The 17291-nt window shown below is 31.3% G+C and overlaps 3 protein-coding genes across 3 annotated transcripts; all 3 read right to left on the reverse strand.

Moving 5' to 3' along the window:
- LOC130673249 (neprilysin-2-like) lies at nucleotides 1-2314 on the reverse strand. The gene is made up of 5 exons (XM_057478206.1): nucleotides 2071-2314; nucleotides 1782-1990; nucleotides 696-1709; nucleotides 413-649; nucleotides 1-336 (listed from the first exon to the last, which is right to left on the reverse strand). The coding sequence occupies exons 1-5, from the start codon at nucleotides 2312-2314 to the stop codon at nucleotides 1-3; spliced, it is 2040 nt and encodes a 679-aa protein (XP_057334189.1).
- A 1969-nt stretch (nucleotides 2315-4283) lies between these two features.
- On the reverse strand, nucleotides 4284-8459 carry LOC130672939 (neprilysin-2-like). The gene is made up of 8 exons (XM_057477755.1): nucleotides 8395-8459; nucleotides 8041-8135; nucleotides 7923-7973; nucleotides 7590-7847; nucleotides 7312-7526; nucleotides 5056-6013; nucleotides 4782-4987; nucleotides 4284-4706 (listed from the first exon to the last, which is right to left on the reverse strand). Coding segments are annotated over exons 1-8 (2100 nt in total). The 5' UTR covers nucleotides 8397-8459; the 3' UTR covers nucleotides 4284-4391.
- A 1320-nt stretch (nucleotides 8460-9779) lies between these two features.
- Nucleotides 9780-15304, reverse strand: LOC130673005 (neprilysin-2-like). Its single transcript, XM_057477850.1, has 7 exons — nucleotides 15196-15304; nucleotides 14073-14179; nucleotides 13736-13996; nucleotides 11858-12063; nucleotides 10786-11767; nucleotides 10456-10706; nucleotides 9780-10380 (listed from the first exon to the last, which is right to left on the reverse strand). Coding segments are annotated over exons 1-7 (2142 nt in total). The 5' UTR covers nucleotides 15198-15304; the 3' UTR covers nucleotides 9780-10047.
- Between the last annotated feature and the right edge of the window lie 1987 nt (nucleotides 15305-17291).

Here is a 17291-nt window from a genome sequence, read left to right on the forward strand (position 1 = left end):
CTATTCAAACATCTGACATTTTTTAACAGGATTCATTTTCGATCCTAGGGGACAATTGAAATCTGTAGAAAATTCAGGGGTATTCGAAAGTGGTACGATAACACGTTTATCATATGGAGGATGCGAGCCCATTAAATACGGTTTGTCTAAATCCGACTTTGATAAACACCACTGATTGGCGTACGATAGCCAAAACAATTGATTCGGATTATAAGGCAAGTTAGGAAATGTTGGTTCCTTTCCATGCACTTTGACCCAATCTTGATATGCTGAATAAGCGACTTCTATGCCAATCTGGTCAGCAATATTTTCTGCTAGTAAAGTTTGACCGTTCAGCTGTAAATAAACAGCAGCATTAGAAAAATATAATTTAATTTAGTATCATGTGATATTATAGAATATTTCCACCAACTTTTCGTTCAGTTCCTCTGAAAGTGAAGTTTCCAAGTTGTTCAACGAGACAGTTATTTTTTTCTTTAACTTTTTCAAACGAAAATGAACTCCACCGATTGTGCGCAAAAGCATAATTATCAAAAAACGTTTTAGAGTTATGAACAGTATGCCCCATTTCGTGGCTAAAAAGGAATCCTAGGGCACCATAATTTGAATAAGTCGGACGGTTGATGTTAAAAAATAAATATTTCGAAACCTGAATAGTTATAGCTGTAATAGTTTAATAAATTATAATAAATTACCGAACTTATGAGCAATAACACTGCGTTAAATATTGTATTACCAATGAAGTTAGAGCGCATCCTGTTAAAAGCGCTCACAGAAGTCAAGTCGATTTCGGCTTGTAGTAAATCTATCCAATTAGTTTCATCACTTGGCTTTGAAGCTGTGGTGAACGTTTTATTTTTTCTAAATGCCTTGGCAGCATGTATATTCCTTAAGAAATCATCAGGCGTAATTTCGAGACCTTGGAAATACTCTTCCATTTTTTTGTCATCCAACAATACCTCGGGATAACCCGTGATAACCCGTAAAGACTCAATATCTCCAGTGAGTTTGTTCCGGGATTCATCATCCAGCCAATTTGTCCTGTTTATAGTGTCTATTAATTTTTGTTTAAGATCCAAAGCCATTAGATCAATTTGACTCTTCACTTTATGGTCAAGTGGGTGATGATGGGCATAATAAGACAACATCAGTTCTGGAAGATCTAGTTCTAAATGTATGATACACGCAGTGGAATTCAAATCCAATGGTTTTCCTATATAAGTGTTCCGTAACCTATGTAGAGTCGTAGAATGGACTAAGGGAATCAAATATTGAACTGTCTTCCACATTGCGTAATTGGCTAGCACTCTTTTGGGAGTTTTTCTAAGTAATTTTTCAAATCCTGTTACAAACTCGTGATTTTTAATGAAAATTATCGAATCATTTGTTATGTAAGACCGAGGCAGCTTTGGCCAATTCAAAAGATTCATCCAATCAATACTCGGCCATTTATCTATCATTTCTTTTACGGTCATTCCGTAAGTTTTATTTCCATCAGTTAATGAATTAGTAAAACTTTCACTGGCTATTTTGCTAATTTCTAATTCAAAGTCCATTGAGTCAAAGAGTTCATTTTCAGCATGTGTCATATTAGCTCCCAAAAATTCAGCAACATTGAACATAAAATTGAGATATGGCGAATCCTCAAAAATAATTTCAATCATCATGACTTCTAATCCGTGTAAAAGTTCTTCCAATGGTGGATCCAACTATTTATGGCAATAAATATACAAAGTTATGCATCTGTTCGCATTGAAAATAAAAATAATTAAATTACTTACGACTAAAAATTCGGTGAAATTTTGGCGATGCGTTAGACTCCGTCTCAGAAAAAACGCATGCTCAACACCAATATCAGCCGCTTTAAGAGTGAAATCAACCCAATCGAAATTAGTCTCATTCCATTTGTCACCTTCGACAGCCGGCCAGCCGCCTAATTTAGATATCAATTCATTCAAATAATCTAATTTTTCTTCCACGACACCGGGAGCTAAAATAAAATAGTTCCTCATATATTATGTAAATTTTATAAAATGGTCAGATATTTTGAACAATTAAAATTATAATTACGTGGATTATAAATATTATCATAGAAATTTTCACAGGAAGTCATGTAATCTTTCAAAAACTTGAAAGGTCGAAATGAGTGGGGTGAACCACTTGACATTACTAATTGTTTTATTCGGGAAACAAGATCGTAAACGTCAAAATAATTTTTATGATTTTTATTTTGAACAACATCAGGAGGAACGTTATCAAAATTGCCACAAGCGAATTCATAGAAATCGTCGCAGGGGTCAGCACTCATATTCATGTTATTGAATATACCGAGCTCTGGAATGAATGAACAATAAATTTTCAACTCCTGCAAAAATAAATAAATTATATTATGTCTGTTAGTTCTTACCAAATTCCAAATTATCCCGAACACACTCATGCGTAGTACAGGAGTCGTAAATTGCTGTAAATAAGAAAATATGAATAGTTGCCGGGCGATATCAAATCTCTCAGCTAAATGCAGTTTCTTCAACACTAAATCATAGAAATTTCTAACTTCTCGTTTGGATTTTAAAAAACACAAATTTTTTATCCACATATTGATTATAATATACAAAATGATGTGTATAACAGAAATATGCCAATTTTCACTATACAAGAGTTCAAAAAATCTTTGTAGCTCTTAGTTAGACCTTTCTATCACCACCGTCCATCTTACGGTATTAATAAAATTAATTATTTATATTTATTAGAAAATTTATTAAAATTTATTTTGGAAAATTTGCATGATTTTATGTTATCAATTTTGTACACTCTGATTGCAAGGTTCAGATAGATATCTAGTGTTGGAGACAAAATCACATACAGAAAATTTAATCCGCCGTGTAGCTGAACACGTGGAAAAAGTTTAATTATAGATATTTAAGGTGTAAGCATTTGGAACTTTGAAAAATAAGTGGAGCCCCACTTCCAGACCATTACCCAAATTTTTTATCCACATATTGATTATAATATACAAAATGATGTGAAAGCAAATGTGTAAAAAAATCAATTGTCAAAAAAAATTCCAATTCTACTTACATTTACTTCTTTCATTTATATTGTCAGCCGCAACGATCGAAAGAAATATTATCAACCAACTTGCCCTCATTTTGTTTCTGTAGACGAAAAATTGTTAAGTTTAAAATTGATTACACAATAACAATAATGCTAACTTACATATTTATAAGTTATTTTATTCGGTATAGCTCCGATATAGTAATGATGCCTTGATTTGACCAAGGCTTTCTGTGATTAATAATTCTCATCAGCATCTATATATATATATATATTTATCTCAATCATTAACGTAGAGTTTCATCAAGTAGAGTTTCATCAACGTATAAAACTTTATCATTATCAATTGAACAAAGTTTACATTAAAAAAATATAATTTAATTTCCGGAAGACAGATCATATTTCCTTATCATTCAATGGAAAAATACCCAATTAAGAACGTCTAATGACTCGATTAATGATATTCCTTGTTTAAAGATAAGTAGGAATTGATGTGGAAATTCCATAAATAAGTGCTAGAGATAAAAAAACTATGATCGACTTCTTTTGTCATTAAGAGCGGAAACTCCATGATTAAATTATCATCCAAAAAAACCGTTATTTCGTCATATTTTACCTAAATAGTGGTCGATTGGTTAATGTAACAAGAAAAAATTAATCTGGGCAAAAACGAAGTTAAAGTGATAGCTATTAACAACTACATGCGGAAATTGACTAGCCTACGGTTATCGATGATACCTAGGTTTCATAAATGCTATTGTTTATTCCGTGTGATTCGTCAGTTTCATCAGCATATATATTTTTCTCCATTATTAATTGAAAATGTCATTAACGTATCATATGTTATCAATATACTTGGAAATCGTTTCTGTTGACACAAAAGACTTGAAATTTAGTTTAACTAATACCTCATTAATGGCCTGAAATTTCATATTTAAGAGACATATATTTTACTTATCATTTGATTAAGAAAAAATACAATAAAACTTTTCTGATGACCCCATGCATGATAATATTTATTTAAAGATATCAATTACTAAGCTAATGTGGAAATTCCATACTCTAAGTTCTTAAGATAAAGAAACTTCAGTTTCCATATTTTTTATTAAAAGTACAAATTTCGTAATTGTGTTGGAGTTTTAGAAACTGTTATTTATCTTTATTTGACAGCCCGCGGTAAGATTTCTGGTAATTAGGAAACAAATAATTTCAAAGTCAAAGATTAAAGTTTCAAATTTTGTAAATGTCGCAATTTATTAATTTCTCATTTTATAACATCATTTTATTGCCACAACAATATTTTTTATGACAGTAAATTACGAGCGAATAATTTCCCATTAGAGAACTCTGCACTTGTTTTTGGGATTCATCGAAGACCCTAGAGGACAATTGAAGTCCTTTGAAAACTGTGGGGTGTTTAAAATTTGCCAATTAACCTCCTTATCAATTGGCACATATACGGTGAATTTCGGCTTCTTCGGTGCGCAATACGCATTGACGTACGATAACCAAAACAATTGATTGGGCGAATATAGATTAGCTAATTTTTTTTCCTCTCCATGTTCTTTAGCCCACTCTTGGTAAGCTGAGTAAGCAAATTCGAGACCTAATTGTTGAGTGGTGACTATCTTCAGCATAAGTGAATTCAATTCCTGAAAAACGAAAGATTTAGTTTAAAGAACTCCTTTGCTCATTACGTCATTACATAAATTGTAGATTAGCCGTACTTTGGTTCCGTTTCTTCCGGTGTAGTTGCTGTATCGCTCAGGATCACAATTATCTACATTATCGCTTGGATAATCGTTACTTGAGTTCATTGAAATATTAAGTACATTGACCAATTCGCGACCTATGAAAGCCCCAATCCCGCCGTAGTTCGAATAATTATTACGATTAGGGTTAATGTAGAAATTGCTCAGCACTGACAGTATTTCTGCAATGAAAAATGAATGACAAAATTCAAAAACCTGTTTAATAATGATAATTAAATGAAATAATTACCGATAACATTCCCACGTGAAAAATACTGCGACTGTTGAACTGGACTATGTAAGTACATAGTTGAGAGAATGTCCTTCCAGTCATAGGCATCTTGCGACTTACTCACCATTCTGTATTGCATTCTCGTGTTAAATGACTGAGAACTCAACCAATTAGCCAAGTAATTATCTTTGGTGATTTCGAGAGCTTCAAAATATTCATTTAGCTTTTCATCGTCCAGCAATTCATCGGGGTAACCAAAAACAATCTTTACATTCTCTATTTTCTTGATTATATTTTCACTAAATTGGGACTGTGAAGTATTAGATTTTAAAATATCCAGCAATTTGTTCTTAATATTCGAAAAAATTTGGCCAGCACTACGTTTGACTTCCGGGGCTATTGGATTGTTACGTGCGAAGTGAGCTAGTATAAGTTTTGATAAATATGTCTGAACTTCAGAATCACATGAACGTAAGCTGGTGTCAGGAGCCTGCCTAAAAAACGCGTAAGTTTTGGCAAAGTTGTACAGAGTCACGGATTTTATATAAGGAATCGAGGATTGGATCATTTTCCAAATAGCGTAGTTTGCTTGGGCTTTTTTGGAAGTTGTGTTCATCAATTTTTCAAATTCTGCGATGTAGTTTTTATCCGAAATATTTATAAGAGTTTTGTTTTCAACAGAAAAATATGGATGCAAGTGATTGCCAAAATATTCAGACCAGTTTATGATTGGCCATGTTCGCTCCATTTCTTCAACCGACATCGAGTTTACCTGTAGGTTTTCTATTTTGGCGGTTTTAGCGATAAGTTTTGATTCGAATTCAAATGCTTCCTTAAGATCTTCTTTAGCTCGGGTTTCATCAGCTCCCAAAAATTTTGCGACATTGATCATATAATTGTAGTAGGCAGTCTTTGCAGGATTATTTTGGGGGTTCCCTGAATATTCTGCTGTGAATTCCAAGAAAGGAGGACTCAACTGTTCAAAAAAATTATAAAAATATTTTTTATTATCATACAAATGATGACGATTATCCGATTAGTCCAAACGGTGTAGGTGTTAAAATTATCGGTGTTAAATTTACCCCCGAAAGCGGTGTGAAAATAACGCCGCTACCGGTGTAAATATTCTAAGCTGGTGTTAAAATAACGCCGCCGCCGGTGTAGAGATTTTTTACCGGTGTTAAAATATTTTACATTGTGAATATTTTTACTCACTCGATCACTATACTGAAAAAAATCACCGGTGTAAGTCCAATCGGCGTAGGTGTTAAAATTATCGGTGTTAAATTTACCCCCGAAAGCGGTGTGAAAATAACGCCGCCACCGGTGTAAATATTCTAAGCTGGTGTTAAAATAACGCCGCCGCCGGTGTAAAGATTTTTTACCGGTGTTAAAATATTTTACATTGTGAATATTTTTACCCACTCGATCACTATACTTGTTAAAAAATGATATTTTTTAATAATTTTCATAAAGAAATGACATTTTTTATTTTTTATAATCTTTAAAGTTAATACTCCAAGCGGACGCAATTTACCCCGCTTTTACACCGGCATTACTCCGCGTTTACACCTATTACCCCACTTTGACACCGGTTACCCTGCTTTTACACCGATATTACTCCGCTTTTACACCGGATACCCCGCTTTTACACCGATTTTACTCCGCTTTTACACCGGTTACCCTGATTTAACACCGGTATTTTTAACACCGGTGAATTACTCCTCCTACACCGGTGTAATTTTGTTTTAACACCGGGCGGAGTTAAAATGAGTCCATTTTTAACACCGCTCTTTTTACAGTGTATACTTGTTAAAAAATGACATTCTTTATTAATTTTCATAAAGAAATGACATTTTTTATTTTTTATAATCTTTAAAGTTAATACTCCAAGCGGGCGCAATTTACCCCGCTTTTACACCGGCATTACTCCGCGTTTACAGCTGTTACCCCACTTCGACACCGGTATCACTCTGCTTTTACACCGATATTACTCCGTTTTTACACCGGTTACCCCGCTTTTACACCGGTTTTACTCCGCTTTTACTCCGGTTACCCCGCTTTAACACCGGTATTTTTAACACTGGTGTATTACTCCTCCTACACCGGTGTAATTGCATTTTTACACCGGGCGGAGTTAAAACGAGTCCATTTTTAACACCGCTCTTTTTACAGTATAGAGAATAATTTAAAAAAAATCAAAATTGTTGTAATGATTATCGTGAATCAGATAGTATTTGAATTGAAAAATAATTAGAATATAGATTTACTTACCACAAATGATACTGGGCTATCAGGGTTGGTGTAATTAACAAAAAAATTTAAAAAACCCAGACCAAAGGAATAACCCATGGAACCTGATTTATGAGCAAATTTTATCCAATCAAAATCAGTTTCTTTCCACTTGTCGCCTTCTACAACCGGCCATCCGCCGAATTTCGAAATTACTTCTTTCAAAAAGTCTAATTTATCTTCTTTGGCGTCTAAATCTGAAGATAGTTTAAATTTATAAGTATTAATTCAACAGATTGTAACTTTGAGAAAATAATTACCTTTGTATTCATTATTATGGTTGAGATCTGCGCAAGCGGTCATGTAATTCGCAATAAAATTTAAAGGTTTGGATTTATTTACTGACTTTGGATCTTTCAGTGCTGCGGAAAATGCTTGACTCATAATGCTTGTTGCTTCCATATGACGATTCATCGTTTTGGGAGCATGAGGTAAATCATCGAAATTACCACAAGCGTATTCGTAAAAATTTTCGCAGGGATCAACACTGTCGTTCATATTTTTCGTCAGATCGAATTCTAAAAAATTATTTCTCAATCAATAATTAGCTCCTTATAGAAAATTTCTATTATATGGAATTTTTAAAGACTCACCAAATTTTAAATTGTCTATAAAACACTCTCGAGTTTTACAATTGTATCTTCCTATAAATTCAAATTATATTAATTTTTGAACATAAGTAGAGTAGCAGATTTATTAATTGAAGACTACCTTTATGACTGGGATTATTTTCGCTGCTGGTTACATTTCCTGCTACGAATAGCGCAGAGGAAAAGATGGCCACCCAAATCGACCATAACTTAAACCTAAGAAATTATCAAATTATTTGAGGGAAAAAAAACCTTGATCGGGATTCGAACTCATGACTTTTTGAGAAATTAATTGAGAAAAGGGTTTATGGCAAAAACTGTGTTACGGCTTTTAAAAGAACGGAAAATCACTTAATGGTGACATCATCGGATAAAATCATAGAAAATCATCTCTGAAGATCGTATAAATTAAATAAGCAGAAAAACAACGTAATGTAAATATATAAAGATAATTAAATTGAATATCTATACTTACATTTTTGAATTGATGAACAAAAATGCTGCAGTCTGTAAGTACTTTTCACTACTGTACACGTAGAATCGCCGTCAATATAATAATGAACTTATTTTTTTTAATCTCTAGGTTTTATTGTCACGACAAAATGACTATTGTTATCAGTACACTTAGTCTGTCATTAAAGAGAAATACTTAAATTTTTGTGGAATATCCATAAAATGTATGACTCATTTGTTCAGTTGTGACTGATCTACTATAGTGATAAACATTATCTATGAACACCATTTTTTAAACGTGGCTATGTCACAATGCCAAGACGAGGTGACATATTTGTATTTTAATTTGGGGCTTTTACAAATATTGTTTGTATAGGAACCTGCGATTATCAATTTTTTGAATTTGGTGCTTTCTAAAAATGAATCAGTGAAATTAACTTTAAATTAGTGAATATTTACTGGGAACCAGCTATGAGTATACTACTGGTTGAATTAGTGGTATACTTATAGCTGTAAAAAAAGTGACTATCCACTGATTCGCGAAAATTTCACTGATTCATTTTTAGAGAGTAAAATTATGATGTATAATTTCTAACTTTCATTAACGATTTGTTCAAATCGTAAGTTCCCTATTCTAAACTTATAAGGAACGAGTGATGTCGACAAATAAATTGTAACAATTAATGTAGGGGAAACCGGTAAGAAGCCCCTACTGAAAATTTGATCGAAAAAAAATTTTTTTTTTGTCTAATTACTATGTACCCGATATATTTGCGCATTTTTATCCCTACGAAACCTGGGGCAAAATGGGCCAGTCGAAAAATATGAAAAAGTCATTTTTTCATAGTTTTATCGTCAAATTATAAAAAATTACATACTTATCAATTTTTCAGCTGATTCTCTATGCCTAGGGCAAATTTGGCTATTAAAAATATTCGAAAATATCGAGTTTTTTAATTGATAAATTTTCTTAATAAAGCAAAATTATCTATAATCTATAGGATATATCTATCAAGGATATATCCTGGTCAATAGGATATATATGTAGCGTTGCTGCTAGATGATGCGATCGATAAATTTCGGCAGTTAACGTCGAACATCGATTTTTCATATTTCCGTCTCTACCTCATTCGTAGAGACAATAAGGAATAGACCGCTGGACTGCATACACGCATTTAACCATATGCTTGGATGAGGTAGAGACGGAAATATGAAAAATCGATGTTCGACGTAAACTGCTGAAATTTATCGATCGCATCACCTAGTAGCAACGCTACATATATATCAAGGATATATCGGACAAAAATTTAAAAAACACGTTTTTTGGGTTAAAAATAATGACAAATAAGAAATGTAAAAGTTTTTTGTTATTAAATATCAATTAGTAATTAATCTCATTGTTGGGAAACGATTTATTACAGCTTAAAAAATTTTTTTGAGTGGCATAAAAGTAACAATAATTGTCAAGAGAAAGAAATACATTTTTAACGTCGAAAACAATTTAAAAAAAAATTGATTATTTTTTGGAGGAGGGCCTTCTTGCCCCACCCTCCTCTATTATTGGTTTATTTTATTTCCTTTCGAAAAGTAAAATATTTGTCTTTTACATCTGTTTAATATTTCATTCATTTTATCAGCAATTTGTAATAATACAAAAAAATTTTGATAATTTTTCCTAAAACACGCTACATTTTTTAACTGGATTCATGTTAGAGCCTAAGGGACAATTGAAATCTTTCGAAAAATCTGGGCTGCTTGAAAGCGGTCCAATAACACGTAAATCCGATGGAGCATGGGGATCCGTAAAATCCACATCGTGCAATGATGACTTTGATTTGCAGTAGGTGTTGGCGTACGATAGCCAAAACAATTGATTTGAATTATAAGGCAAGCTAGGATAATTTGCTACGGGTCCATGCTTTTTGACCCAATCTTGATATGCAGAATAAGCGACTTGTATACCAATATGGTCGGCAATATTTTCGTTCAAATAGAATGAACCGTTAAGCTGCAAGTAAACAATCACATCATTAAAAAATGAGGTTATCAACTTTTTATTATTTTATAACATTATTACTCCTACTTTTTTTTCAGTATCTTTATAAGAATAATTCGAGTATTGCTCAATTAAGCACTCTTCTATTTCGCTGAATTTTTTATCTGCCGATGCACTCCACCCGTTGTCTTTTATCCCGAACTTATTAACAGCGTCGTAAGAAACATGGATAGTATGCCCTATCTCGTGCCCAATAATGGTCCCAATTGAGCCAAAGTTGGTGTAATCTGGACGATTAATACTGAAGAATAAATTTCTCAGATATTCGATCCCTAAAACTTAAATTTTTCTACGATTAACTTAAGTTATTTAACCTATAATAGCACTCAAAACAAATCAAATAGTGAAATAATATACCAATAGCATTAGAATATTGGAAATTGAAAGCACTCTCTTTCCACAAATTGGTTACTCCAGTAATCTTCATCCAATCAAATGAATTCTTAGAACTTACTAATATTTCGATATTTTTTTTATTAACGAATGATTTTATGTTCAAATAATTTTTTAAAAAATTGTCAGGAGTGATTTCCAGGCCTTGAAAATATTCATCCAATTTTTTATCATCGAAAAGTTCGACAGAATAACCAACGATAAATTTTAACGAATTTATTTCGGTCTTTAGCACATCTTTGGTTTTATCATCCAACCAATTGGTGTTATTCAGAGTATCTAAAAATTTTTTTTTTATATTTTCAATGAACTGATTAGTTACACTTTGCTGGGCTCGTTCGTTGACCGGGTAACGGCGTAAATAATAGTAGATCATTTGATTTGGCAATAAATTGTAAAGTTGATAGAAACACGGCTCATTATTAGAGACATTTGATGGGTTTTTAATCTGAGAATAAGTTTGTCGAAGTTTATGGAGAGTTGTAGAGTCGACATAGGGGATTAATAATTGAATTGTCTTCCATACGACGTAATTCACTTGCACTCTTTTAGGAGTTTCATTCATTAATTTTTCTAATTTAGTTATATAATGATAATTTTTTATAAAAATTATCGATTCATTTGTGAAGTTAGGTGGCGTTTGCGTTTTGTTCGGCATAGCAAACAATTCCTCCCATTGTATGCCTGGCCACTTTTCTTTAATTTCCTTTAGCGACATTCTGCTATTGTTAATAGTATTATTTGATGATATGTTATTGTTAGTGCTTATATTGATGAGTTTCAATTCAAATTCCAGTGATTCCATGAGTTCCACTTTCGCTTGTGTTTCATTGGCGCCAAGAAGTTTAGCAACATCGACCATATATTTATAATAAGCATTGATCATAGAATTATTCCATTGATTTTCTATATCTTTATATAAAAATTCAAATTTTGGTGAATCCAACTATTCAATGAAATAAAGAAGGTCAAAATGAGTGTTATCAAGCTATTTTTTAATTTTATTTAATCAGATAACTATTGGATTAATACTTACATAACAGAGCATACCTCCTTTTTCTAGATGAATCTTGAGAGCAAGATAATTATTTGTACCGGCCCCGAGTTCGCCTGCTTCGTATTCAAAATCAACCCAATTGAAGTCAGTTCTGTTCCATTTGGGGCCTTTTACAACAGGCCACTCGCCCAGTTTAGAAATCACTTCAGTTAAATCATCCAATTTGTCTTTTTCGATGCTAAAATCTGAATAATTAAAACATCATACGGTATTAAATAAATGGTAAATTTTATTAATCATCAAATGTATATATTAGGGTGGGCCGAAAATACGCTTTTTTTAAATTTTCATTATTAATACTAAAAATTTTTTTCTTTGTACAAAAAAAAATTTTTCGGAAAACAAAAAAAATTTTAGGTCGATATCTAAGGCTCGCCAAATCCCGCTGAAGTTAGAAGTTGTTTAAAATTTTTTTTCCAACACGTTTTGATCGGAAATTTAATTCTCATCAAAAATGGTCCTATAATAAAATTAAGTAAAGTTGATAGTTACTGAGATAATTGCAATTTTGTTCTAAAAAATATAATTTTTCAAAATATTATCACTTTTTCAGGGTAAAATATGAATTTTATCAGATAAATTTCATGGAAAATCAAATTTCTTACAAAATTGGCCTTGTGGTAAAAACTTGAAATTTATAGTTATTCAGAAACTGGCAGTTTTATGTTTAGATAGTCAATTTCTCGTTATTTGGTGGCTTTCACCAAGAATCGCTATTATCTTTGTAACTATCAACTTTGAATAAATTTTTATTAAGTCTGTTTTGTAGAAAATTGAATTTCTTATAAAATTTTTATGATAAAATTTATTTTTTACCCTAAAAAAGTAATAATATCTGGAAAAATTCCATTTTTTAGAGCAAAATTGCAATTATCTGAGTAACTATCAACTTTACGTAATTTTATTATAGGACTTTTTTTATAGAGAATTAAATTTCCGATCAAAACATGTTGGAAAAAAAATTTTAAACAACTTCTAACTTTAACGAGATCTGGCGAGCCCAAGATATCGACCTAAATTTTTTTTTGTTTTCCGAAAAATTTTTTTTTTGTTCAAAGAATAATATTTTTGGTATTAATAATGAAAATTTTAAAAAAGCGGATTTTCAGCCCACCCTAATTATAAATACCAAGAAATAATTCTTGTTTGAAATGCTATGGTGTCATAGTAATGCCGGACCATATATCGGCCACTCAACGGACATTGAAATAAGCATACACAAAAATTACTGTGGCCATAGTAAAAATGACAACGATTATACCACAAATTACTGTAACCATTGTATAATTTACTATAGTCATGATAATTTTTGCATGTGTTCATTTCAATTTCCGTTAGGCGGCCAATATGGTCCGGCATTACTACACTGATAGAAGGATTTCTTTGTATTTAAGAAATCATTTCTTAAACATCATTTCTTAGCATTTAAAAAATATTTCTTAGTATTTAAGAAATATTTGTTAAATACAAAGAAATATTTATTAAATACAAAGAAATATTTCTTAAATACTAAGAAATGATTTCTTTAATACAAAGAAATATTTTTTAAATACTAAGAAATCCTTCTTAGCATTTAAGAAGATTTCTTTGTATTTAAGAAATCATTTCTTAAACATCATTTCTTAGCATTTAAAAAATATTTCTTTGTATTTAATAAATATTTCTTTGTATTTAATAAATATTTCTTTGTATTTAACAAATATTTCTTAAATACTAAGAAATATTTTTTAAATACTAAGAAATCCTTCTATCAGTGTATGACACCGTAGCATTTTGAACATGAATAATTTCTCCGTATATATAATGCATGCATTAGGGCATATTATGCATATGCGAATTAGAAAAATAAATAATTACTTTGAATATTGATATTGAACCTGAAATTTTCACAAGAAGTCATGAAGTTTCTCAGGAATTTAAATTGCGTGGGTGAATCCAATTGATCACTTGTTATTAAATAATATACTTTTTGAGTTATAGAGTCCACTGGGTAACTAAAATCATGGTGTACAGTTCGTACATAATCATTAGGAACGTTATCAAAATTACCGCAAGCGAATTCATAAAAGTTATCACAGGGATTGACGCTCTGGTTCATATTATACAGTAAAGCTAGCTCTGAAATAGTAATACAATAAATTATTTGAATTTTGTTGTAACGAATTACATAAAAAAAGTGTCTATGAGTTTTTACCGAATTCCAAATTATCCTTTACACATTCTCGAGTCGTACAATGTGTCAAATTTTCGGCTGTTATCATTGAAATACATATTGCAAGTGAGGCAACCCATAACTTTTTCCTGTAATTTAATATAGTTAGAAAAGGAATCGGAAAGTTAATTCAGTATCGATAAATAGAGAAGGGTCTCGATGATGATCATTAATAAGTTAATTTTATTAAAAATTTCTGAAGTAAAAATAATTAGGTCGATTAATTTGCATTTACGAATGACTCGAAGTAACAAATTTAAGTTTTAGTAGGGGAGGGTGGGGCAGAGCGGCCCCCGCTGAAATTTTGACCAAAAAAAAAATTTTTTTTTTTTCGACTAATTACTACAAATCCGATATGTTTGCGCATTTTTACCCCTACGCATGACATTTGAGGCAAAATGGACAAGCCCAAAATTTTGAAAAAGTGATTTTTTCATATTTTTATCGTCAAATTAAAAAAAAATTATCGTAATTCCACATTTCTAACCCTACGCTTAACACCTGGGGCAAAATAGACCAGCCGAAACTTCCGAAAAAATTATTTTTTCATATTTTTCGGCCGTTTCTCTATGTAAGAGGCAAATTTGGTCACTAAAAATTTATAAAAATTAAATTTTTTTTTTTAGTTGATAAATTTTTGAAATAAAGTAAAATTATAGAATTGATTTTTTTTTATTAAATAACAATTAGTAATTAAGGTAATCGAGAGTGAACGATTTTTTACGCTTTAAAAAATTTTTTTCGAGTAATATAAAACCAAAAATAATTGTCGAGAGAAAGAAATACATTCTTAATGATGAAAACAATTTAAAAAAAAAAAAAAACGAAAAAAAAAATTTTTTTTATCACTTTTTGAAGGGGGGCCGCTCTGCCCCACAAAAAAAAAAAAATTTTTCAGAATTTTGGCAAAATGTCCATAAATTTGTTCGAAATAGGACAAAAGTAAAGTGATCTTATGGTTGAAAGCCACAAAAAATTATAATTGGCTTAGGGGGGCCGCTCTGCCCCACCCTCCCCTATAAATTTATATCAACAAAAAATTAAAATATAGACAGCTAATAAACTTAATTTCAATATTTATATACATATTTTCAAAAATACTTACATTTTTAAAACATTCGCAAAAGCTTAAAAATAAATTATGATAATACTTGCGATCGCAAAAGACAACGGTTTTAATGTATCAGAGCACTGATTCGTAATATTATTTTTCCATTACAAAAGTTCTACTGTTATCAGTACAAGTAATCCATCGTTAAAAAGCAATCATTAAATTTAAGTAGACAATGTCTATAAAAATGCGTCACTTTATTGTCTACTTGTGACTGATGGTCTTAAAAATATATTATTATCTATAATGACTAATATAGTGATATTCGAACGTGGTTATATGTTACAGTGTCAAAACAAGTTCACCTGTAATCTTTTAATTACCAAAATTTATAGATATTATTACTATTTAATAGTGAGTACTAATTCTAAGAATAAGAAAAAATTATGATCATCAGAGTCTAGCTGGAATTAAAGATTAAAACAAAACATGGTTCCTCTATTCTAAACTCATAAGGAAAAAGATGACGTCAATTAATAAATTATAGTAAAAATATATATATAAATTTTCACAAAGAATTCGATCAAAGGATAAAAATAATTATTTTAAAAAATTTAAACCGTCAACCGAGAATAAAACAATGGAGTTAAAGATTGAAAGGATGAGGACGAGTAGTGGGTGGGGCCGGGGTGAAGGAATAGTGTAAGTGTGAGTCCGAGTATGAGTATGAGGAAAAGGATAAAGAGAAAGAAACAGAGAAGAGCGAATTGAAGGTCCAATCCACTCACCGGTCGTCTGGTTGACAAATGTCCAGCGCATCCCTTGGGCATCCACAGCACTCGGTGTCCACCATCATCATCCCTCGCTTCTCCAGCACTCGTCTACTTAGCCCTGGCTCTGTGCTGGTTCCATCCACACCAGTCACCAGTCGCCAGTCACCAGTGTAATCCCGTGTGGAGGTATTCTAGCAACACCTATACACCCAACACGTCTCTCATCTCTTCTTGCTCCTCGACTCTTTGGCATCACGGCCTCCAGGACCACCAGCTATTAAATTACCCAGTGACTGATGTCACTAACCTCTTTGCTACATCCACTACCGACTTCTTTATCTCCATTTCTTTTTTTGTCTTTGTTTATTTATTTTTCATCCTCAATACTCATTTTTATTTATTCACTTTCTTTAGAAAAATTTTTCCTTACATTTCTTATTATTACTATTTTTAAAGTTTGTATTCAAATAACTTATTAAATATTGATTTTACTGAAAAATTCGAAGAGTCCTTTTTTGTAGAATATTTAATTTCCTACAAATTTATTTATATACAATTTTGTCGTATCTCTGATAAATAACTCATAAATTTAATTTAAACTTCTTAATCTATAAATAAATAAAAACACTAATTTCGACTTTCGCGCCTTAAAATTTAAATTTCGGCTAAACAATTGAACATACGCCAATTATGCATCAATACATTTTTATAGGAAATTAAATTCTCTATAAAAAAGTTTTCAACAACTTTGTCTTCAAAGCCAATAGTTTAGCCGCAATTTAAATTTAAAGTCAAGTATAAAATTTTGATTAAAATTTTACTTTAAATAATTTTTATTATTATTGTTATTTTTTTTTGTTGAAGTAATTTAGGTTATTGATAGGAGGATAATTAAGTGTACGATTGATGACGTAACTTAAAAGCGGGGAAAAAAATATATAGTAACAAGAGAGAGAGTTTAAATGAAATGAATTTGTCAGAGAGAATTAGATGCACGACAATAAGTATCAGCAGTATTAGTGAATAAGAGTATAATATAAACCTTAGTGCATCTGTGGCCCGAAGCAAGGGTGCGTAAGTTTATATATACAGAAAACAACCCTCAGTTATATTCCCAGCAACTCATTCAGCCCAAGTTAAAACTTTATTGCGTGGCAATTTGCTTATTAATTTCCCGTTAGCTTCGGCTCTCTATCGTCAATTAATTAATATTTACGTCGCCAGATGCACGACACATCCCATCATACATTTAATTTACATATTTATACCATGAAAAAAAAAATTTAACAATTAAATCATAGGCCTCGGATTTATTCAGAAATTTCAAATCGAAATTAGGTTTAAATGAATGCGAATGGAAATTTTTCATTTAAAATT

Source organism: Microplitis mediator, chromosome 8 (genome assembly GCF_029852145.1).
Source record: "Microplitis mediator isolate UGA2020A chromosome 8, iyMicMedi2.1, whole genome shotgun sequence".
NCBI lineage: Eukaryota > Metazoa > Arthropoda > Insecta > Hymenoptera > Braconidae > Microplitis > Microplitis mediator.